Raw genomic sequence first — 26,169 nt, 5'->3', positions numbered from 1 at the left:
GCAAAATTTCTTCAGAATCCAATTACCACAACACAGAACAAACATAAAACAACCACTGTACAGTACGACAGTCGCAGCACGACTCCGCTGCTGCCCACATGATCTTTGTTACGAACCATCTAAATTAGTTTATTGTTCAATAAAAACAATTTTCTGTTTATACTCCGGCACGACAACCAAGTCAGTAGAGTTTACAATAAATCGCCAATTATCGTATTTAGTAGTCACGGGCTTGAACCCTGGTCCACTCAAAGAACGCGTGCGATGCACTCTCGCTCCTGACCACTGGGCTACGTCAGGCCTAATAAACTATATTTAGATGTTTGTGCACGCCATCTAAATATAGTTTATTGTTCAATCAAGACCTTCATTGCCCCAATTAAGCTGCGAGTTGGCCCAAATAAGCAGAACAAATTCAGGCTAACTATTTGTTTTTGTTCTTCATAATTTGCCCCAAATAAGCGGCTGCCCCGATTAACCAGTGGCCCAATTAACCGGAATGCACTGTATCTGTATATGTACAGAAGGCAGAGTACTGCCTTTTCAGGTTTCACAATACATGGAAAATTATTTGTCTTCTGAAATTCTTATTTCTTTGCCATCTTACAGAAAGGCATTGTTAATTAGCTTCAATAGTACAAGTCTATTAGGAAACAGCCACGGCTGCTGTATAAGCTTGCTTTCTTTCATCATATGCCTCAACTATGCTAACTACACCTAATGAAGAACTTTATTATCCAGTGTTACAATGCAACTTAGAAAGCCAGCCAGCCAATTCATTAACAAAAATAAGCAGACATTTGCAAAAAAAAAACCCAATTTTAACAGTTTTTAGTTATTTTGTGAAAAGAAAAAAAAAATTTTTTTGCAAAATTATGACAGAAAAATGGAAAGAGGACAAAATCAAGGTGGATTCTCTGCTGTAGATCTGGAGTTGGCAGCTATATATTAATGAATGATTAAATTTTAAGATGCAAATTTTTGCACAGTTAGCCCTCCATAAAATCAAAATTATGCTTCTTTAAAAAGATAATTTTACCGACACCAAAAGCTATAACAATCTGCAACAATATCTAATCAATCTTTTCGGATTTCATTACTGCCAACCCATTCTTAACATAGTCAATTTACTCGATTAGAATAGCAAGTTGAAGGGATAGCTAATATCCACAGCACTTACATTAAGGACTTTTGCAAAACTTGTAACCAGGAGCTTTGCAAAAGTCATCATTGACTAAATTGAATGATCATGATAAAACTTAGTCAAACTGAACCCTTTCTTTAAAAGGAAGCAGCTAATTTAATATATATATATATATATGAATAAGCGAAAATATTCATTATGGATCAGGGACACTGCAAGAGCAAAAGTACCCTACAATCATAATGTATATATAAAATTATTTTTATTGTTATTTGTAGAATGTAGTAGGTATATATCTATAATTTAACTAGTGCTAATAATGAAAATACCGTGTATCCTGGGAGCGATATATGTTGATTAAAGGGTGGGGAAAGGAAAAGAAAAGTGTAACGTTATAAACAAGAAGAAACAAAGTGCGAATTTTGCAAAAAAAAAAAATTTTTTTTTTTGCAAAAAAATTATATCGCTCCCAGGATACACGGTATTTTCATTATTAGCACTAGTTAAATTATAGATATATACCTACTACATTCTACAAATAACAATAAAAATAATTTATATATATATATATATATATATATATATAAATAACATATAGTTATACCAATGCTTTAACTTACCTCATGGCTAAGGCACTTATCAATGAGCATTAGAAAGAGATTTAAGCTTTCATCTTCTGGTCGTGTTGATACCAACAGATTTGTGCAAACTAGGAAAGAAAAGAAAATGCTATTTTCCCATTTAAAGAAAATATGTAGATAATTTTCATGATCTGATACTTTATATAATTTTGGGCTGTTATTTTAGGTTTTCAAGTTTAAATTTAAAGGAATCGGCATACTCAATTCATTTTGGACCACTTCTTTCAAGTTTTTATCCTGAATAAAAAAAAAAAAAAAAATTGTTTTCCTCCAAAGTAGGCCATAATACACATTTATAATGCCAGCAGAGATCTATATGAATGTACTTGTCTAACAAACATACAAAAAAAAAAAACACACCACACAATAGCAAGTACGTGATTTTTTACTTTAGTGTTTGGCAAAAAAAAAAGATACAGTTGAAGGAAAGTTAAAGCTTGTTGAAAGATTTAAGAGCAGTGAAACAAAATGCAGTACATTTCACAAGTTTGTGGAATTCCATTTCGCAAGTATGGCAGTTGGATGACAGAGGAAGGAAAATTGCATTCATTCCATAGAAGCAGGTCTCAAAAAAAAGATAAAACTAAACTGAAAACAGTGATGTGGACCAATGCTTATACGAGTGGTTTCTACAGAAGTGTATTAAAGGAGTACCACGAAATGGCATAATTTAGAAAGCACAGGAACTTAATTTCCTAAGTTACTTAGTAGAGAATTGACATTTAAAGCTTCTGAAGGACAGCTTTGGAGATAGAAAACTTGCCATGGGATATCCCAGGTTAGTCTTTTAGCCAAATTTGCATTTGGCATTATAGCACAGAAGCTTATCCTGAATTTCTACATAATGTGATTCAATATGGTGAATTCACAGATGAACAGCTTTACAAGTGTGTTGAAACTGTGCACTATAAACTTCTCTGACAAGTCACTGGATATCAAAAGAGCACCCAACAAAGCTGGAGAGAATTACTGTGTTAGTGTGCATAGACAAGATTGGAAATCAAAAGCTAAAGCCATCGTGCATTAGTAAAAGTCAAAATCCCTGGGGTTTTTGGCAAGTCAACATGAAATCTCTACCTGTGATTTATAAAAATGGCTCCAACATTTATTTGGATGACAAGTGATATTTTTGCTTCAAGGTTTGAAAGTGAATATTTACCGTTGGTGAGATGCCACTTGCTTTACAAAAAAACTTGAAGAAAAGACTTACTTTTGGATCACTGCCCAGCTCATCCTTTGGCTTGAAATTGAAATGTGGCAAGATGCTGTGTTCTGTGATGATCAAGTGCAAGCCCTGGCTTTGCTGTGGGCAGCTGAAAGCTTGATGGGCCCTCAATATAGATCCTTTGAGGGCATCTACCTTGTCCTTTAAGCTCTCATATAGGCCCATAACACTGAGTTGTCACCTGATTTCCTCACACTCCTTACATTGTGTGCACACAAAGACATTCCCCTTGGCAATATCATGTCCCGTACCCGATTGCTCCACAAATAAACCAGCAGCGCATTTTAAAAGGCTGTGATTCAGAGGGCAACTGTCCCCCCCTCAGTTCTCCCCTGATCCCCAGCACTCCATTAGCCTGAGCCTTTTGCTTTGCTGCTCTGGTTTGAGTCATGATTTCGATTCAATTTCAATAATATTTCAATTTAAGTACAAAATAAGCCTAAACTTATATCTCAATGCAGTTAACACTATACATATATCTCTATATATTTTCCAGTATCGAGTATTATCTCCGAGTTTCATTATAACTTCCGTATCAAGTTGTATTAATTAATAATGTTAAGTTTGTAAAATCTAAGTCGTTAGATGTATTTAGTTAAAAAAAGTACAATTTAATTGACAATGAAGTTAAACAAGATTAATAAATTTTACTGATTTATTGATATTATATACTAAGCTAACGCTATCTAGTACGGGATATAACATATTGTATAACAATGGCGGCAAGGTATGAACGGTAAATCTACTGAAACTAAGTATTAATTAACTTTCAAAATCTCACTATCTAAATTCAGAATAAACCAAGGATCTTGACTAGGTCTAAAAGCTACTTATAGAAGGAAAAAAAAAAAAAAAAAAATGTAAAACACATGGATTGGATACCCTTACCCAGATCCTTGACATAGCGTGGCCTCAACAATGCATCTTTGAAGACACCTACTAAATTTTGAACAGCTAGAGCCGAAATCATGATGTAATTTATGCTCGCGCCTGCTACTTCGTCTAGCGAATCAATGTTAGGCATAAATAGGATAAACATGCCTTCTATTCACTCTACCAAATCAATGTTTGGAAAAGGATAGGCCAATAGCCTAATTATCAAACTAACAGGGAGTTAAATGATTTTGTAATAACTGAGCAAAGTGGAGGAGAAATTAAACCTAAGGCACCTGGAGTGGATGGGATATATATCCAGTTATAGAGGTAGCAAAGGAAGTAAGCAAACCCTTAGGCCATAATTATGAGTATCCTTGGACTTGGAGGAAATTCCCACAGACAGGAGATGTAAAAATGTATCTCCAATTCACAAAGGGTGACATGAGTAATTACAGACCTCTTAGTTTGACTTCTGTTCGAGGGAAAATAATGGGGTCACTGGGTAAAGAAGCATTGCAGGATCATCTAGACAAGACAGCAGAAATAATTCAGACACAGTATGGGTCTGACCAATTTGACTGGATACTATGATGTGGTCACAAAGGAACTGGATGCAAAAAACAATTTTGATATCATATATTTGGATTTCAGGAAAGCTTTTGATACCATTGCACGCAGAAGATATGTACAAATTGGAGCAGTGTGGCATTAAGGGAAAGTTGTTACAATGGATAACAGGATGGTTGAGTGGGAGAAGACAGAGTGGTAAACAATGGACACTGCTCTTCATGGATTAATGTTATTAGTGGTGTCCTTCAGGGTTTGGTGTTGGGCCCGTTGTTTTGTATATTTATCAATGATATTGATAAAGGTATATCAAGCTTAATGTCAAAGTTTGCAGATGATATAAAGGTTAGCAGGGTTGTTAATAACAGTAATGAAAAGGAAAAGTTGGCTAGATGGGCTGAAAAGTGGCAACTGAAGTTTAACATTGACAACTGCAAAGTACTGCATATGGTTAGCAGTAACCCCAGAGAAATGTACCAACTGTGTGGTGTTACACTCAGGATAGTGGATATTGAAAGAGACCTTGGGGTAATTGTGCAGTCAGATATGAAGTTTTCTGAGCAGTGCAGACAGGCTGCCAGAGTAGCCTGACTGTACTGCTTGTGGGTCTAGTCAATGACATACAGGAATTTTGCAAGCAGGGATGAGGAGGTGATTATCCCCTTGTATAAAGCAATGGTCAGGCCACACTTTGAGTACTGTGTACAGGTCTGAAAACCTCATTTTAGGAAGGATGTAGAGTTGCTAGAATGAGTACAGAGAAGGGCAACAAGACTGGTGAAGGGAACAAAGCATGCTTTTATGAAGAAAGGCTTAAGTTCTGCAAATTGCAGCTTCTGGAGACTAGGCAACCTGCTGATTGAGGTGTATAAAGCCTTGAATGGATTGAGCTGGCTCAATGCTGATGGGATTCTTCCTCTTGCTCAGATTACAAACTTGACAGAGCATAAATTGAAATTGAGGAGAAAGACAGTTGTAGAATAGATGTGCGGAAGTTTGCCTTTAGCCAGCAGTTATTGTTTGCTGGAAGAAACGGTCATCTGTTGTTGTGGAAGTTGATAGCTTAAATAAATTTAAGGCAGAACTAGGAAAAACATTTGGAATGAATGGATCAGTGAAATGGGATATTTTTTTTGGCTGATGCTGTATAAGCTTGCTTTCTTGCATCATGCACCTCTACTAATGCACTCAGAGCTGGTTTATGCCAACTCTTAGCACATCCAAGATCACTGCCCTCAAGATATCCATTTCTCTAGTTACCAAAAAGGTTTCTGCCACAGGTAGCAATAGTTGTCCCAAGCCATCTAAGTGGTATGCCACGAATCAAACGTTTTTCTGCAACCAGCTGGTTTATGCTAGCTCTAGTGCATCCAAGATCTCCTCCACTCCCAACTCAGTTTTTCTTTGTTATGAAATGGAAATGACATTTCCACATTGAATCGTGACAAATTGATTTTACTGTCTGAAATTTAGTAGGTAATCTGCAAGATGACCACCTATGATTCTTTGGGTAATCACATCCACGATCACCCTCCCACGATCCTTTGCACGATCTCCTCTCCAGGCTCTGTTTTTCTTTGTTATGAAATGAAGTCAAATGACACCATTTCCGCATTGCGAAATCATGACAAATTGATTTTATTACCATCTGAAATTTAGTAGGTCCTGCCAAAGATGTTTACACATCAAAAATTCAACTGATCACCAACATTAAAAAGCAAAATGCAATTTTCTAACACAGGTACAGTGCATCCTCAGGGCAATGTACATACATGATTCATCAAAAAATGACTGCTTCAGAGAAAGATGTACTTTTGCACTGGAGGATATATATATATATATAAAAACTCCCCTATTCTTAAGACATGCGAAATTTTCATTTCTTACATAAAGATTGTCGAGTTGCATTTTTGCCAGTATAACAATCAAGGAGGTCTTGCATATGACCTGCAAGTTAAAACATGCACTTTTTAATACGTGCAACTGTACATATCTTCTAAACAGAGTATCCATAGTTTGGAATATTTGCTGCTTAATACTTTTAATTCATGCAGAAGGGAAACATTTCTAACACTACTGCTCATTCCGTGAACATAACTAGCATTAACTACTTTTGATAATTACAGCTACTGGAGGCCCTGGAGAGATTATGCAAGGCTCATGGGGTAAATTTTTTTCAGTATAGTCTGTGCACGTTAACATGACTCCTACAGGAATCGGATACACTTAAATAGAGGGAGTTCAAGAGTGTTTGCTGGTGCTATCGAGGCAGTGTTAGGTGGGTCGAAAACTGCTAGCTTGGGGGGATTCAGACTAAAAGGTTAAAAGTTGCTGCAGGCAGAGGTGAGAGTGATTCTTACGCTGCTTCATTAGAACGAGCAACACCCTGGAGGGTGCGGGGTTGCTGAGGGTTTCAAAGACTGGTGGGAGTCTTCATGAATAAATACATGGGCTGTGTTAGGGTAGCTAAGAATAAGAATAGGTGCATGTATACCGATGTTAGAAATATAGTAAATAATTTTGATGAATTATTATATCAGAGATATAGTGTCACACAAATATTAGGGCATGCAGAATTGGAGAATTTGGGGAGTACAATGTGTACAGAAAGGATAGGAAGGGAGAGGGCAGGAAATGTTTATGGGGGTTTAACGGCACATAAGCTGCCAGAGATACAGTGTACCTATTCATTCTGAAAACAAATATCAGATGTAACCACTTCATTTTTATTACCAAGATCTTTTAGAATTTATGATATAGTCCAATTTTTTTTTAGGAAAGAGAAAAATTCATTGAGGAAGGAAGAGGGAGTTATGCTGTTAATTAAGAAACAGCAAAATCCAAGGAAATGCATCCAGTTGACACAAATGGACAATGCAATGTTGAATCAGTCTGGCGTCACATAAGTACTAGGAAAGCAAAAATGAGTAGCTTGTTATAGGCCTCAGGACTAATGAGTACAAACAATTGTACAGAGAAATAGAATGGGCCAGTAAATCAGATTGTGTTATAATCGGGGATTTTAACTTCCCAGATATTTCTGGAAATTGTGGGTTTGATCACTCTCACACTAGCAAAACTTGTGGATTTATTGGATGATTGTTTTTTGCAGCAGCATGTTCGAGAGACAACCAGAGAGGATAATACTCGTGCTGGTTATCAGCAGCAATTATTTGTGCATTAAGAATTTACAGATTGAGGAACTACTAGGTGGCAGTGATCAGTGTACTGATGTGGGATTTATGTAAACATAAAACTATTATCAGAGTTAAAGGGAAGAGTTTTAGCTCCCATAAAGGTGATTACTAACTTCTATACAGTGGGACCAACTGATAATGGTACAGCAAATTCTAACACAGGGTTCTAACACATTCGAACACTGGGTGACAGTGATCATAATGTACTAATGTGGGAATTATTAAAGATGCAACCATGAAGGCTAAAGGGAAGGGCTTTTGCAAAGGTGACTACAGGGGTCTCAGACAGTTCTTAAATTCTGTACAGTGGGATCAACTGATGATGCTACCAACATTGAATTCTAAATGGGAAGCATTCAAGGCACTAATCTTGGAAGCTACTAGGCTTTTCATACCAATTAAGAAATATTATTCAAGGTTTAGGGCAAAATGGATGTTATGTGAACTAACGAAACTCTTGGCAAAGAAGAAAAATGCATGGGATGCATACAAATTATCAGGTGACACAGAAGCCTATGGCAGATAAGCTAGTCTGCAATCAAGTAGTAGTAGTAGTGGCACATAATGCAAGAAAGCAAGTGTAGGAGCTTATGCAGCATCAGCCAAAAAAAAAAAAAAAAACACACCATTCCCTCCAAATGCCTGTCCAGTTCCTCCTTAAATTTATTTAACCTATCAACTTCCACAACGACAGATGGAAGTTTGTTCCAGCAATTAACCACCCGCTGGCTAAAGGCAAATTTCCGCACATCTATTCTACATCTGTCCTTTCTTAATTTGAACTTATGTCCCCGTAGGTTGGTAATCTGAACAAGTGGAAGGATCCCATCAGAATTCAGCGTGCTCAACCCATTCAAGGCTTTATAGACCTCAATCAGATCACCGCGCAGGTGCCTAGTCTCCAGCCACTGCAATTTGCAGAACTTAAGCCTCTCTTGGTAAGAGAATCCCTTCATTCCCCTCACCAATCGTGTTGCTCTTCTCTGTACACGCTCAAGCAAATCTACATCCTTCCTAAAATGAGGCCTCCAGACCTGTACGCAGTACTCAAGGCGTGGCCTGACCATTGCCTTATACAGAGGGACAATCACCTCCTTTTCCCTGCTAGCAAAATTCCTATATATCATTGACAAAACCCCATGACCCGCCCCAGCAGCCTGTCTGCACTGCTCAGAAAACTTCATATCTGACTGCACAATTACTCCCAGGTCTTTTTCATTTTCTACCACCTTAAGTGTAGTACCACACAGTTGGTACGTTTCTCTGGGGTTACTTCTACCCATATGCAGTACTTTGCATTTGTCAAGGTTGAACTTCAGTTGCCACTTCTTAGCCCATCTGCCCAAATTATCTAGATCCTGTTGCAGTAGCACACTGCCCTTACTGTCATTAACAACCCTGCCAACCTTTGTGTCATCTGCAAACTTCGACATTAAGCCTGATATACCTTCATCAATATCATTGATAAATACACAAAACAACAGTGGACCCAACTCCGAACCCTGTGGGACTCCACTAATAACATTAGTCCACAAAGAGCAGCACTCATTGATTACCACCCTCTGTCTTCTCCCACTTAACCATCCTTTTATCCATTGTAGCAACTTACCCTTAATACCATTCTGCTCCAATTTGTACAGTAGTCTTCCATGCGCAACAGTGTCAAAAGCTTTCCTGAAATCCAAGTATATGATATCAAAATTATTTTTTGCATCCAGTTCCTTTGTGACCACATCATAATAACCAATCAAATTTGTCAGACAAGACTTTCCCTTAACAAACCCATGCTGTGTTTGAATTATTGCTGCAGTCTTGTCTAGATGATCCTGCAATGCATCTTTAACCAGTGACTCCATTATTTTACCCGGAACAGAAGTTAAACTAACTGGTCTGTAATTACTCGTGTCACCCTTCGATCCACCTTTGTGAATTGGGGACACATTTGCACATCTCCAGTCCGTGGGAACCTCCCCTGAGTCCAAGGATGCTCTCATAATTATGGCTAAGGGTTTGCTTAGTTGCTTTGCCGCCTCGTTTAAAATAACTGGATATATCCCATTCACCCCAGGTGCCTTTCTTATGTTTAACTTCAACAATTTCTCCTCCACTTTGCTCTCAGTTATTACAAAATCATTAAGCACACTGCTACAATTTGATAACCTTCTTCCATTTTCAAATTGTAATAATTCCTCACGTGTGAATGTAGATGCAAAATACTCATCCAGTTTGTTTGCTATCTGAGCAGGATCATCAACAGTCGAACCATCGATGTCAAGTGGACCAATCATATTCATCCCCTTCCTTTTAGAGTTTATATAAGTAAAGAAATCCTTGCTGTTTTTCTTAGCATCTTTTGCCAAAAATTTCTCGTAATCCGCCTTCGCCTACCGAACCTCCTTTGTGACCTGATTACAGACTAGCTTATATCTACCACAGGCTTCTGCGTCACCTGATAATTTATATGCATCCCATGCATTTTTCTTCTCTGTCACGAGTCTCATTAGTTCATTTGATAACCATTTAGGCCTAAACCTTGAACGATATTTCTTAATCGGTATATAAAGTCTAGTAGCTTCCACGATTAATTCTTTGAATGCTTCCCACTTAGAATTTACTGTTTGTAACATCGTCAGTTGATCCCACTGTACAGAATTTAAAAACTGTCTGAGACCACTGTACTCCCCTTTACGGAAGCAAAAACCCTTTCCTTTACCCCTGACGGTAGTTACCTCTTTGAGTAAATCCCACTTCAGCACACTGATCACTGCCACCTAGTGGTTCCTTTATCTGCAAATTCTTAATACACGAATGATCACTGCTGATAACCAGATCAAGAGTGTTACTTTCTCTGGTTGCCTCTCGAACATGCTGCTGCAGAAAACAATCATCCAATAAATCCACAAAAGTCTGACTAGTGTGTGAGTGACCAACCCACAAGTTCCAGTCAATATCTGGGAAGTTAAAATACCCCATTATAAGACATTCTGATTTACTGGCCCACTCTATTTCTCTGTACAATTGTTCATTGTACTCATTCAAGTCATTAGGCCTATAACACACTCCTACTCTTATTTTTCCTTTCGCAGTGCTTATCTCACATCAAACTGACTCAACAGAGCACTGTTCATCTATATTAACTGGGTGCACTTCCTTTGATTTTATGTTTTTTTTAATTAACAGCATAACACCCCCTCCCTTTCTGTCCTGTCTATCCTTTCTGTACACATTGTACTCCCCAAATTCCAGTTCTGCATTCCTTATATCTTTGTGACACCACGTCTCTGCTATCCCAACAATATCCGCCTTTGATGTCTTGACCAACACTTCAAATTCATCAAATTTATTTACTATACTTCTAGCATTGGTATACATGCAAGCATACATGCTCCTATGCCTATTCCTTGTTACCCTAACACATCCCATATACCCAACTAATCCATGATGACTGCCATCCGTCCCTGAAACCCCCAACACCCCTCGCTCCAGGTCGCTTCTTATTCTAATAGAAGTTGTGCAAGAATCACCTTCACCTCTGCCTGCGGTTACTGTTAAACTATTAGTCTTTGTATCCCACCAAACTAGCAGTTTTCCGACCCACCTAACATTGCCTCGATAGCATCAGCAAATATTCTTGCACCCTTTCTATTTAAGTGTATCCCATCCCTGTAGAAGCAATCTCTCCTGTTAACACGTACAGTCCAGGCTGAAAAAAATTCTACCCCTTGAGCCTTGCACAATCTTTCCTTACAAGAAATCTTTGGCAAAGGATGCAAAGAAAAACAGCAAAGACTTTTCACTTATATAAACAGTAGAAGGAAGGGGATGAATTAGATCGGTCCATTTGATATTGATGGTTCGACTGTTGATGATCCTGCTCAGATAGCTAATAAGAGTATTTTGTGTCTACATTCGCAAGAGGTGTTATATAGGGGGGGAAAATAATGGAAGTTTATCAAATTGTAACAGGTTGCTTAATGATTTTGTAATAACTGAGAGCAAATTGGAGAAATTGAAGTTAAACATAAGAAAGGCACTTGTGGTGGATAGGATCTGGATCTGTCCAGTTATTTTAGAGGAGGCAGCAAAGGAAATAAATAAACCCTTATCCATAATTATGAGAACATCCTTGGTTCCAAGGGTTGTCCCAGGGACTGCAGATGTGGAAATGTATCCCCAATTTACAAAGGGGGGAGGGTGGATTAAGGGTGACAAGAGTAATTACAGACTAGTTAGTTTAACTTCTGTTCTGCTGAAAATAATGGAGTCACTGGTTAAGATGCATTGCAGGATCATGTAGGAAAGACTGCAGTAATAATCCAGACACTGCATGGGTTTGTTAACGGAAAGTCTTGTCTGTCCAAGTTGATTGGATACTATGTCGTGGTCACAAAGATACTGGATGCAAAAAATAAATTGATATCATATATTTGAATTTCAAGAAAACTTTTGATACTGTTGCATATGAAAGACTACTGTACAAAGTGGAACAGTATGGTTGAGTGGGAGAAGACAGTGGTAATCAATGGACACTGCTCTTCATGGACTAATGTTATTAGTGGGGTCACCCTGAGTTAGGTGTTAGGACAACTTATTTTATATACCTTCATCAATGACATTGATATTGCCTTATATACCTTCAATGATATTGATGAAGGTATATCAGGCTTAATGTCGAAGTTCGCAGATGAAACAAAGGTTGGCAGGGTTGTTGATGACAGTAATGGCAGTGTGCTACTGCAAGAGGATCTAGAAAATTTGGGCAGATGGGCTGACAAGTGGCAACTGAAGTTTATCATTGACAAATGCAAAGTACTGCATATAGCTAGAAGTAACCCCAGAGAAACGTATCAACTACGTTTCTCTGGGGTTACACTTAAGGTGGTAGAAAATGAAAGACGTGAGAGTAATTGTGCAGTCATATATATTACATTTTCTGAGCAAGACAGAGTAGGTCAATGATATATAGGAATTCTGCTAGCAGGGAAAAGGTGATTATACCTTTGTATAAGGCAATGGTCAGGCCATGCCTTGAGTACTGTGTACAGGTCTGGAGGCCTAATTTTAATTTAAAAAGGATGTACAATTGCTTGAGCATGTACAGAGAAAGGTAACACGATTGGCGAGGGGAACGAAGGGGCCCTCTTACCAAGAAAGGCTTAAGTTCTGCAAATTTCTGTGGCTAGCTCGAGACTAGGCACCTGCCAAGTGATCTGATTGAGGTATATAAGGCCTTGAATGGGTCGAGCAAACTGAATTCTGATGGGATTCTTCTGCTTGCTCGGATTACAAACCTGAGGGGGCACAGATTCAAATTGAGGAAAGACAGCTGTGGAATAGATAGATGTGTGTAAATTTGCCTTTAGCCAGCAGGTGGTTAATTGCTGAAACAAAACTTCCATCTGTCATTGTAGAAGTTGATAGTGTAAATAGATTCAAGTTGGAACTGGACAAACTTTAAGAGGGAGTGGATGTGTAAATTTGGTTTTTTTTTTTTGGCTGATGCTACACGAGCTTGCTTTCTTGCATCACATGCCTTCATTACTATTACTTAAACTGGTCATAGAGAGCTTGCATGAACTCTGACATCACTTTAGAGCTGGTATGGGAAACCATACTGCATAGGTACAGTTGTAAAATTGTGTGATTGGGTGGAATTACATTTACTTTTTTGCACATGTAAATTAAATTAATTTTTATTAAAGGGATTAATCACAAACTCACTTCTACTAATAACCTAATTAAAACCCATTTCTGCTAGTTAACCCATGCTGATTTCTACTATCTTCTTCCCCCCCGCCAAATTCATATTTCTGCTACACTTTTTCTGTACCATATTCCTGCTCCTTTGGATTCCCACTATTTTATGCATTTTAGTTTAATGTTGAACCTTTCATTTTTGGCATCATATCTGGTTTCTTAGTACTCCAAAATATATTTCATTTATGTGTTAGCTTATGCAGCAGTACGTTGCATATCACTTCTGCATTGTCTGAATATAAAGCATTGCTCATAAAGATTGAATAAAAAAATAAACGTTTACTTACTTTTCCCCATAACTCTTGTAAACTGTCCTGGAAGGTCTCCCTCAGGTACTTGAACACTGGAATCATCTCCACTTGAAGGAGGACTTGGAGGTGTGCTCTGAGAATCTGGAGAAACAGGCAGGGATTCCATCAAGATCTGCAGAGATTCCTGAGATGATTGCATTGACTCAGCAGGATGATAAGCTTTCATAGGTGTTTGTATCATAGCTTTTAATTCTGCAAGAGCAGCACGCACACCGGCACCTTCTTGGATATCCTTAAAAAAAGTGTTCAATCACACTAATTAAAACTACCTAGTAATTAAAACTAATTTTGAAAAAAAGTTTGGAAATCAACTGTATTAGAACACTGCTGCATATTTCTTAAAGAGAAGTTGAGTAACAATGGTCTTATTGCCACTGTGCTCAACAATCCAGTTTTTTTCCCTCCCCCCACTAAGATATTTCACAATTCAAGCATTTCTCTAACCAGCAGTTCATACAAATAATAGGATTGTAAGAAATTGCTACACTTACTGAATAAACTTATAAGAACCAACTCAAAGAAAAGAATCCTAGCATTTAATTTGTAATGTATTAAACTAAACAAAGTACAGGCAGTTCTCGCTTTACGAATTCCCGGGTTTGAGTTTTTTTTTTTTTTTTTTTTAAGTATCAAAAAAATCGAAAATATGAACATTAAAAATGCATAAATATTGCATTTCAAACAACATGCGTAGCTATACAATACAGTGTACCCTGCTTTACGATATTAATCTGTTCCCATTGTATCGCGAAAATATTGTTAGTGAACCCAATAAAGTTTTTCGGTAATTCATTCCATGACCTCGGAAGTTCAAATTTTCGCCACATAACTCCCTAAAAGGTTGTTTTAATAGTATAAATTGTATTAGTTACCAATTCAAATCATTAAACACACTACACTTTCATCATTATCATATGTTTTGTTATAAGAGTTCTGTCCAAGTTTGCAGATGTTGGCAAGGTTGTTAATGACACTAAGCCGCTGCAAGAGGATGTAGAAAAGTTGAGTAGATGGGCTGAGAGGTGTGGCAACTGAAGTTCAACATTGATAAATGTAAAGTACTGCATATGGGAAGCAGTGACCCCAGAGTAACATATCAACTGTGTGGTACTAAACTGAAAGAGGTAGAGAGTGAAAAGGACCTGGGGGTAATTGTACAGGCACATATGAAGTATTCATATCTGGAGACCAGCGGAATTAATTAGCAAGTACAGGTCAATGTTGAAAAAAAGCCGTGAATTAGGGTTGAATTTGAAAGTGTCTGCAATTCTGCCCAGACACGATAGGAGGGAGTATATGATGAGAGCCTTGTTGATCAATTTGGCCCTGGAGGGATTGTGCAAGGCTCAAGGGGTAGAATTTTTTTCAGCCTGGACTGTACTTGTTAACAGGAGAGATTGCTTCTACAGGGATGGGATACACTTAAATAGAAAGGGTGCAAGAATTTTTGCTGATGCTGTCGAGGCAGTGTTAGGTGGGTCAGAAAACTGCTAGTTGGGGGGGAGACAAAGACGAATAGATTAACAGTAGCCACTGGCAGAGGTGAAAGAGATTCTTGCACTGCTTCTATTGCGGAATGAGCAGAAGCCTGAAAAACTAGATGCAGGATATTTCAGAGACTGCCAGGAGTCATTCCGGTACAAATAAACACATGGGTTGTGTTAGGGTAGCTAAGAATAGAAACAGGTGCATGTATACCTGCGTGTACACCAATGCTAGGAGTTTGGTAAATAAATTTGATGAATTTGAGGTATTGCTCAAAACATCAAACGCAGATATTGTTGGGATATCAGAGACGTGGTGTCACACAGATATAAGTAATGCGGAACTGGAATTTGGGGAATACAATGTGTATAGAAAGGACAGGAGGGGAGGAGGGGTTATGCTATTAATTAAGAAACACATAAGGTCCAAGGAAGTGAAGCCAGTCGACATCGATGGACAGGGCAGTGTCGAGTCACTTTGGTGTGACATAAGCATAGGGAAATCAAAATTGAGAGTAGGAGTGTGCTATAGGCCTAATGACTCTGATGAGTATAATAAGATATTGTACAGGGAAATAGAGTGGGCCAGTAAATCAGAGTCTTATAATGGGGGATTTTAATTTCCCAGATATTGACTGGAATTTGTGGGTTGGTCACTCACACACTAGCAAGGCTTTTGTGGATTTATTGGATGATTGTTTTCTACATCAGCATGTTCGTGAGGCAACAAGAGGGAGCAATACTCTTGATCTGATTATCAGTAGTGATTCTTCATGCATTAAGAATCTGCAGATAAATGAACCACTAGGTGGCAGTGATCACAGTGTGTTGAAGTGGGATTTACTCAAGGAGGTAACTACCATCAGAGGTAAAGGGAAGGGTTTTTGTTTTCGTTAAAGGCGACTATGATGGTCTGAGACAGTATTTAAATTCTATACAGTGGGACCAACTGATGATGTTACCAACAGCAAACTCAAAATGGGAAGCATTCAAGGAACTAATCTTGGAGGCTACCAGGCTTTACATACCAACTAAGAAATATTGTTCAAGGTTTAGGCCTAAATGGTTGTCAGATGAACTAATGAGGCATGTGGCAGAGAAGAAAAATGCATGGGATACATACAAATTAATGGGTGACATGGAAGCCTATGATAGATATAAGTTGGTCTGTAACCAAGTCACAAATGAGATTAGGCAGTCAAAGGCAGACTACGAAAAATCCTTGGCAAAGGATGCAAAGAAAAACAGAAAAGAGTTCTTTACATATTTAAACTCGAGAAGGAAAGGGATGAATCAGATTGGTCCACTGGATATTGATGGTTCAACAGTTGAGGATCCTGCTCAGGTGGCAAACAATCTAAACGAGTATTTTGCATCTACATTCACGCATGAGGAGTTATTCAGGAAGGAGAATGATGTAGGTAAAGTAAACATTGGCAGTGAGCTGGATGATTTTGTAATAACTGAGAGGAAAGTGGAGGAGAGATTGTTGAGGATAAACATAAAAAAGGCACCTGGGGTGGATGGGATCTATCCAGTTATATTAAAGGAGGCAGCAAAGGAAGTAAGCAAACCCCTAGCCATAATTATGAGAGCTTCTTTGGACTCAGGGGAGGTACCCATAGACTGGAGATGTGCAAATGTAACCCCAATTCACAAAGGAGGATCAAAGGCTGACACAAGTAATTATAGACCTGTTAGTTTAACTTCTGTTCCAGGTAAGTTAATGGAGGCACTGGTTAAAGAAGCACTGCAGGATCATCTAGACAAGAATTCAGTTATAGCTCAGATGCAGCATGGTTTTTGTTAAGGGCAGGTCTTGCCTGACCAATTTGATTGGATACTATGATGTAGTCACAAAAGAACTGGATGCAGGGAATAACTTTGATATTATATATTTGGATCTTAGAAAGGCTTTTGATACTGTTGCACATGGAAGACTGCTGCACAAATTGGAGCAGTGTGGCATTGGAGGCAAATTGCTGCTATGGATAAGGGGATGGTAGAGTGGCAGAAGACAGAGTGGTAATCAATGGACACTGCTCAACGTGGACTAATGTTATTAGTGGAGTTCCTCAGGGTTCAGTGTTGGGTCCGTTGTTGTTTTCGGTGTTTATGAATGATATTGATGATGGGATATCAAGTTTAATGTCCAAGTTTGCAGATGATACAAAGGTTGGCAGGGTTGTTAAGGACACTACTGACACTATGCTGCTGCAACAGGATCTGGAAAGGTTGAACAGATGGGCTGAGAGGTGGCAAAGGAAGTTTAACATTACATTTGTCAAAGTACTACATATGGGAAACAGTAACCCCAGAGCAACGTATCAACTCTGCGGTACTACACTGACAGTGGTGGAGAATGAAAAGGACCTGGGGGTAATTGTGCAGGCAGATATGAAGTTCTCTGAGCAGTGCAGACGAGCTGCAAGAGTAGCTCATGGTGTCTTGTCAATGATATACAGGAATTTTTCTAGCAGGGATAAGGAGGTGATTATTTCCTTGTATAAGGCAATGGTTAGGCCACATCTTGAGTACTGTATACAGGTCTGGAGGCCTCATTTCAAGAAGGATGTAGAGCTGCTGGAACGGGTACAGAGAAGGGCAACAAGATTAGTGAATGGAACAAAGGGTTGCTCTTACGAAGAAAGGCTTAAGTTTTGCAAATTACAGAGTCTGGAGACTAGGCACAGGCGAGGTGATCTGATAGAGGTGTATAAAGCCTTGAATGGTTTGAGCATGCTCAATGCCAATGGGATTCTTCATCTTGCTCAGAATAATCACCTCAGAGGGCATAAATTCAAATTGAGGAAGGACGGATGTCGGATAGATGTGCGGAAATTTGCCTTTGGCCAGCAGGTGGTTGGTTGGTGGAACCGACTTCCATCACTTGTTGTTGAAGTTGATAGCCTAAACAAATTTAAGGCTCAACTGGACAGGTATTTCGAACGAACGGAGGGGTGAAATGGGAGTGGGTTTTTTTTTTTTTTTTTTGGCTGATGCTGAATAAGCTTGCTTTCTTGCATCATATGCCTCTACTAATGCTAATGCTAATTCTGAGCAGTGCAGATAATCTGCAAGTGTAACCCCACGGTGTCTTGTCAATGATATACAGGAATTTTTCTAGCAGGGATAAGGAGGTGATTATCCCCTTGTATAAGGTAATGGTCAGGCCACACCTTGAGTACTGTATACAGGTCTGGAGGCCTCATTTTAAGAAGGATATAGAGCTGTTGAAACGAGTACAGAGAAGGGCGACAAGATTAGTGAATGGAATGAAGGGTTGCTCTTACAAAGAAAGGCTTAGGTTTTGCAAATTACAGTGTCTGGAGACTAGGCACCTGCGAGGTGATCTGATAAGTGTATAAAGTCTTGAATGGTTTGAACATGATCAATGCTGATGGGATTCTTCCTCTTGCTAAGACAAACATCTGGAGCAGGTGAATGAGTGAAATGAGAAGGGGGTGCATGTGTGTATTTTTTTTTTTTTTTTTTTTGGCTGATGCTATATAAGCTTGCTTTCTTGCATCATGTGCCCTTGCTAAAAGAACCAATTTTGAATGGCTTTGTGATATTTTTCTAAAGCACATTTCTGGAAGTCATGACCATAAAACAATAAAAACAATTTGCTGAAATCTTCAATCGTATAAAAAAAAAACAAATTTTCAGAATCTTCTCTTCGTTCCTTTTTTTTTTAAAGCTTCGTAAACTTGTTACTCCACGCAAATTGTGTTAGTTGCAATTTGTGCATTCCGTTAAAAAATGCTTATGCATGCTATTTAAATTTATAAAGAAAAGAAGATTATCTTGGAAAAAAAACACCTCTTGAAGCATTTCTGAAGAAGATGACTCCTTGTGCAACAAACCAACGAGTGCCAAGCCGATAATGAGTGATCAACGACTGTGCATTTAGTCTATGATGATGAAGAATAAACATTCTTTAACATTTGCAAGTCTTAAATTTCTCTATTATTATGATTTGCTTTATTTTACATGCTACGTTTTCATTTCTTTGGATAAATAAATAATTGTTTAAACAAACTAATTAGCTAACTAATTATTGTGGAGAACGTATCCCCTATTTTTAACATTAGGCCTATGGTAAATAAATTCCCACTTTGCTTTATGAGTTCGCGCTAGGAATGAATTAACACGTAAAGTCGAGAACTACATGTAGTTTGATTAGAATGAAAGAACTAACTAAAGATAAATTTAATAGATTTGGCCAAAAAGTTACTGTGCGCAAGTTATACCTACAAATTTTGGACTAGCAATCTAAGTAATGCAGCTAAAATATTAAATTTCTGTAGCTCACCTTTTCAAGTGCCTGAAGGTTGTTCTGCCTGACTTTTAACTTCTGGATACTTAGAACTATTTTATGTCTTGCACCTTTCGTTACATTCTAAAAAATTTGAAAATTAATTTTTTTATTACTGACGTTCAAGTTTGTTAGCAAATGATTAGCTAATTTACCATTAAAAAAAATATATCAATGTAGCTAAAATCTTAAATATACTGGAGGGTCCTAGAAATTAAATACCAAACATTCCTTAGATACAAAATCAGCATATATCAAAATGAAATGCATACAATCACAACATAGGTCAACTACTATTTCTGATAGAAATAAGACAATCTTGTAAATCTAGCAGCAGATTTAAATAACAATGGTTGTGACTTTGTAGGAGATTGTACAAAGTATTTAAGTTTGTCAATATATAAAGTTAAGTAAGAGTAATTATCACAATGGTTTAATCCAGTACTGTTATTTTGATTATCAGAGAGATAGAGTTAATTTGTTTTTCTGAGATAATACAAGGCAATTCTTTAGAAAGATTTTTCTATTAATTTAAACTGTAAGAGAAGACAAGTTTATTCAACAGTTAGACATAAATTCATGTAGAAAACATGCAGTTATGATCATATCCAAATTTGTGAATTATATGGAAGATGCATAAGCAAATTTATGTTTTCGTGTTTTAACTAATGGAGTTGCTTTTCTTTAGTTATCTAAGCACGCATCAAACCATCACATACCAGTAAGGAACCAGTCAAACAATTAGTGAGGAACTAAGAATCTGTATGAAAAAAGAAAACCTAGCTATTAACTGTATAACTGATAAGTAAATAGCTATATGACTACTGTCATACAGATTAACTAAAGCAGAATGAGCAAAAAAGACTGTGGTACTCAGGGTCGGCCCAAGATATACCAGCACCCAGGGCAGGAAGGCATTCCTGCAACCCCTTCCCACATAGAAAAAATTAAAGATGGTGTTTTTTTTTATTGGGTTAATATTTTTATTTTTACTAGAGAAAAGTAAAGACAAATTCTAGCTCAGAATAATCACCTGAGAGGGCATAAATTCAAATTGAGGAAAGACAGATGTAGGATAGACGTGCGGAAATTTGCCTTTAGCCAGCGGGTGGTTGGTTGGTGGAACAGACTTCCATCCCTTGTTGTGGAGGTTGATAGATAAGTTTAAGGCTCAGCTGGACAGGTATTTTGAACGAACAGAGGGGTGAAGTGGTTTTTTTTTTTTTTTTTTTTGGCTGATGCTGCATAAGCTTGCTTTCTTGCATCAAATGCCTCTACTAATGCTAAATGTATAAAAAAAAAAAACCAACCAGAATATTCATGTCTTAATTGTCATATTAAATCATTTTTCTCCTTTCACAAAGCATATGCGCCCTCTCAAACCTTCGGCACCTCAATGTCATGCACCCCAAAGCGTCAGCACCAGCACCCTGGGCAATTGCCCATAGCTCGGGCCAGCCCTGGTGATACCTTTAGCCAACTTTCCTTTGGCACCTATATCCCCACCATAAGTTGAAAAATGTTTTTCAGTTAAAAAAAAATAGAATACAATTTAACAGTTTTATTTCATTTAGAGGTTAAAATAAAAAATAACTTATTAATTTAAAATAACATTCAGACATTAAAATTTCTGCTTCGAATATTAACGTTTCAGCCGTTAACGATGGAAAATCTGATCTCCCCCCCATCCAAGTCTAAATTTGGTGATGGCAAGTTTGAGTGATAAGGTTGCCAATCTATCAAAACCAACCTTGTGAAATAAAATGTTTGCACAACTTCATCGTCAAAATAAAAAAAAAAAAAAAGCTCCCTTCAAATGCTGGCTGAGATTGGCAACATTACCATAATTCTCAAAATCATGAAAAGACATGCCAATGATGTCATCAAACAAAATTATTCTCAGCAAAAATCTTGCAATTTTTGCTGAGAATAACTGCCTTCAAAATGGGTTAGCAGATTTTAATTCTTCATATAAATCAATGAAGGAGATTACTTTCTGAACGGCATCTGTAATTTCTAAATCTATATTAACAGTTATGCTTTAGAGTCTTTCAATTACCAGATTGCACTATGTTTCTCAGAGTAGATAAAGTAGCAATTGCAAACAAACAATCAGGTCCAGAGACTTTCTCCTTAGAAAGACTAGGGCCTGCTATACAACCCCCCACCACTATCTGTTTATCGAGTTCAAAATGTGGTACCAAACAATTAGGCAGCCAATAAATTTGATCTCTTGCCCCACCAGCAGTAACAAATTCTTGGCTGAGAGGTACATGATGTGAGCCTTGTCAAACAATTCGGGCCAGAAAAGCCTGTGCAAGGCTCATGTGGTTGAATGAAGTATAAAAATTCTATCCCCAGTCAATAGCTGTAGCCTGTAGATTTGTCACTAACACATTAGCAAAAAGTTACTCACTTTATTGGATGACCATTTCCTGCAGATAAAAGACCCACTAGGTGGTAGTGATATCAAAGTGTGTTGCTATTGGATTCACTTAAAAATATAAGCACTGTCAAGGGTCAAAGGGAAGGGCTTTTGCTTTCACAAAAGGTAGCTACAGTGGTCTCAGACAGTTTTTATATTCTATGCAGTGGGACCAACTGATGTTACCAATAGCAAACTTCAAATGGGGAAGCATTCATGGATGTAGTCATAGAATGCTACTACACTTCTTATACTAATTAAGAGATACTGTTTAAGGCTTAGACCTAAATGGATGTCAGATGAACTGATGCAACTCAGTGGAGAAGAATGTATGGGATGTATATAAATTATTGAGTAATGCAGAAACTACAGTAGATATAAACTAGTCTTTAATCAAGTCACCAAGGTTAGGCAAACTAAGGCAGATTACTAAGTCTGTTAAGATATACGGCAAAACTTTCTTATGTAAACACTAGAAATAATGAATCAAGGAATATGAAAGAACATTAATCAAATTGGTCCACAAAACATGAATGGTTTAGCTGTTGATGAACCAGCTAAAGTTGCTGACAAACTGAAAAGGTATTTTCAATCTACATTCACATATGAGGAATTTAAGGGATGGGGATGCCAGAAGTATATCAAATTCTAACAAGGTGCTAAAATGAATTTTGTAATAACTGAGTGGAAAGTGGAAGAGATTGTCAAAGATAAATGATTCAAAGATTAAAAAAAAAAAAGCACCTAGTGTGTATGGGATCTATCCATTATATTAAGGTAAGCAGCAAACGAGGTCAACAAACCTTTAGCAATAATTATAAGAGCTTCCATGGATTTAGAATGTACCAGAGTACAAATGCATCCTCAAACAAAAGGGAGATCACTTGATGACATGAGTAATTACAGACCTGTTAACTTGACTTCTGTTACAAGGAAAAATAAGAGTCACAGGTTAAAGAAAAAATGCAGAACCATCTAGACATGAATGTGTTTCTACTGCAGTTACAGCATGGATTTCTTAAGGGGGACTGTCTTGTATGATTGATCTGACTGGATACAATGACACAGAAACAAAGGAACTGCATATAAAAAAATAATTTTGACATTGTATATTAGGATTTCAGAAAAGCTTTTGATACTGTACAAATTGGAGCAGTGTGTCATTAAGGGCAAGTTACTGCTATGAAGCTTAGAGGGGAACAGGTATTCTTGTGTGTTATCAGACACTCAGTCTAAAACACTGATGGATCCAATATCTTTCTATTATAGAAGATTTAGGAGGAGTACAGTTGGCCTGCCTCCCTAAAATTCACTCATGCACACCTTCTCAATGGTAAGCCCTGTTATGTCACTTAGGTGGCAATGAACGTGCAGAGTGGTTCTCTTCAAGACACCTGGTCAGCATGAAGAGGAAAAGACCAAACCCTCCAGCACATGACAGCATGAAAAACCCCAGCAGCTCACTTCCCCTCTTACAGCATCGAGAGGATCAGAGTGGAAGCAGAGGATGCTAAGAATCTCTGAATACGACCAGGCTGCCATGCACGGAAACTGAACTTGACCTGTACAAAGTAAGATCGCTCATCGGTGAAGAAAGGATATTAGAGCTGGAGAAGGAATTAGAAAATGTGAATTGGAATATCATCGGTTTGGCTGAAAACAAGAAATGAATCACTTAATTTTATCAATTGGAAATCTGCTGTACACCAATGGAAACAGTGAAAGGAATGAAGGTGAAGTTGGCTTTCTGGTCCATAAAGATATAAAAAACAACATTTTGGAATTCAAAATGTACATCACCAAGGGTGTCAAGACTAATACTCAGGATTTCTAAGAGGTAAAAGCTAAACATTATGATTTATGCACCAACATCGAACCATGATGAAGAGGTTGAACAAATGTACACCAAAATTGAGTCTTCTAGAGAAGCAGAAAACCCACTACACTATCATTATGGGAGACTTCAATGCTAAGGTTGGAAAAAGACAAAACAGTGCAAGAAAGGGAAACTATAGGAAATTTTGGAATTGGTGAAAGAAATGAAAGACCGGTGAAATTTGCAGAACCTCTAGGATTGTCAGTGATGAATTTTTTTAAAGAAAAGGGTGAACAGGAAGTGGACATGGAAGAGTCCAAATGGATTAACAACTAATGAAATCTACTTCATCCTCATTAACAGAAGATATATCGTGAATGATGTTACCATCCTGAACAAGGTAAATGTTGGAAGTGATCACAAAATGGTAAGATGTACACTTGATATAGATGTAAGAAAAGAAAGGAAAAAAAACTGACTCGAGTAAATAAGACTAAGGTCTTTGAGATAACAGAAGAGGAGAAAAAGCAGTATGTACTGGAACTTAATAAGTTTGAGCTTCTGCAGACTGCTCAGGACCAAGATATCAACAAGGAATATTACAAATTTTTGAAAGTGATAAAACCCAAGAAACCTATAGGTAAAAAGAAATCCAAAGAAGAAAAATTAGTCAAGAAACACTTGTCATGATGAACCAAAGGCAACAAATGAAGAGCAAGATAACACTGACAAGGAGAAAATTGAGTATACTGAGTTATGCAAAGCCATTAGAAAGACTCAGAGGACATAAAATTTAACATAAGAAAAGTAGAACAAGCATTAAGGGAAAACAAAGGACTTAAAATCAGCAGCCACGAGCAGTAATACAGAAAGATAAATGAAACTGAACAATAGTAATGGTGTACTTAGAATTATGCCTTCTCTGCTATTTATATAGCAGCAGAAGACTACTATAGAGAATTATACAAGGAGCGAGGGAATGATGCCAACAGTGGGAAGATGGATCGCAAATTAGTAACACATATGACACACCCAATGTTCTTTCTGATGAAGTAGAACACACGTTGGAAAAAATGAAGAATCAGAAAGCCCCGGGGGAAGATAAAGTTACTGTAGAGTTGTTAAAATTGGGAGGAAGAGACATGACAAAAACTTGCAAGATCTTCACAAAATGGATTAGAAAAGGTGTGATGCCTAAGAAGTGGGAAAATGCAATCAGTTTTGCTGCTTATGAAAGGAGATATCAGAAATTGGAAATTACAGATCAATTAGCTTGTGATCCCACATTTACAAGTTGTTCACAAGGGTGATTACTAACAGATCAGAAAGAATACTTGATGAGAATCAACCGAGAGAGCAAGCTGGCTTTAGGACAGGATTCTCAACTATGGATCACCTTCATGTAATATCACAGCTAATGGAGAAAGCAAATGAATATAAAACACCATTATGCCTGGCATTTGTGGATTATGAAAAGGCATTTGACTCCATACAGCATAAGGCAACGTTTCGGGCACTGGAAAGGCAAGGCATAGACACCCCATATATTATGATTTTGAAGAAAACATGAGAATGCTACCTCCTTTATTAGACTAGACAAAGATAGCAGCAAATTTAAAATCGAGAAAGGAGTTCGACAAGGAGACAATATCTTCGAAGCTGTTTACTTCTGCCCATAAGGAAGCATTCAGAAGATTAGACTGGTCGCAGAAAGGAGTCAATGTGAATGGAGAGTACCTAAACCATTTACGATTTGCAGATGACATTGTGGTCATAAGCCACGATCCCAAAGAATTAGAGGAAAATCATAATCAGTTATGCACAGTTAGTAAAGATTTTGGACTAAAGATGAATATGGCTAAAAAAAAAAAAGTAATGATGAACAAGTATGTCACAGAAAGGGACAATTATCGAAGAAGCAGTAATTGAAAAGGTGGAGTCATATACTTATCTGGGACAAGTTATTAGCTGTAATAATGATAAATGACTAAAAGTCAAGAGAAGAATAAATTTTGGATGGATAGCATTCAGGAAATAGTCACATACTGAAGAGCAATATCCCAGTTTGTCTGAAACTGCAAAATAATGAACCAATGTATACTCCCCACCAAGACTTATGGAAGTGAAACTTTGGCACTCACCAAAAGCTGAGAACTACACAGCGAAGAATGGAATGAATTATATTGGGAATAAGACTGTTAGATAAGAAGAGAAACACATGGATTAGGCAGCAAACTCAAGTAAAGGACATTCTTATCAAAACTAAAATGGTCTTGGGCAGGACACATAGTCCGAAGACATGATGACAGATGGATGAAGAAAATAACAGAACAGTACCCAAGAGGAGCTAGAAGAAAACCTGGAAGACAACGGCAGAGGTGGATAGATGAAATTCATGATTTTTTGGA

At 37.6% G+C, this 26,169-nt stretch overlaps 1 protein-coding gene across 3 annotated transcripts in view; it reads right to left on the bottom strand.

Annotated features, from left to right (window-relative positions):
• The window catches only part of smg (sterile alpha motif domain containing protein 4 smaug), a 522,350-nt gene that overhangs the window by 64,508 nt on the left and 431,673 nt on the right, over window positions 1–26,169 (bottom strand). For all 3 annotated transcript variants that reach the window (XM_090369606.1, XM_090369605.1, XM_090369604.1), the window contains 3 exons: window positions 19,518–19,604; window positions 13,695–13,950; window positions 1,765–1,853 (listed from right to left, as the gene is read on the bottom strand). In XM_090369606.1, coding sequence (XP_090225732.1) covers window positions 1,765–1,853; window positions 13,695–13,950; window positions 19,518–19,604 — 432 coding nt within the window. The remainder of the gene's footprint in view (window positions 1–1,764; window positions 1,854–13,694; window positions 13,951–19,517; window positions 19,605–26,169) is intronic.

The sequence above is a fragment of the Mastigoproctus giganteus genome, chromosome 3 (assembly GCF_048544385.1).
Source record: "Mastigoproctus giganteus isolate SK-2022 chromosome 3, ASM4854438v1, whole genome shotgun sequence".
NCBI lineage: Eukaryota > Metazoa > Arthropoda > Arachnida > Uropygi > Thelyphonidae > Mastigoproctus > Mastigoproctus giganteus.
This window is presented reverse-complemented; position numbering and strand designations above follow the sequence as displayed.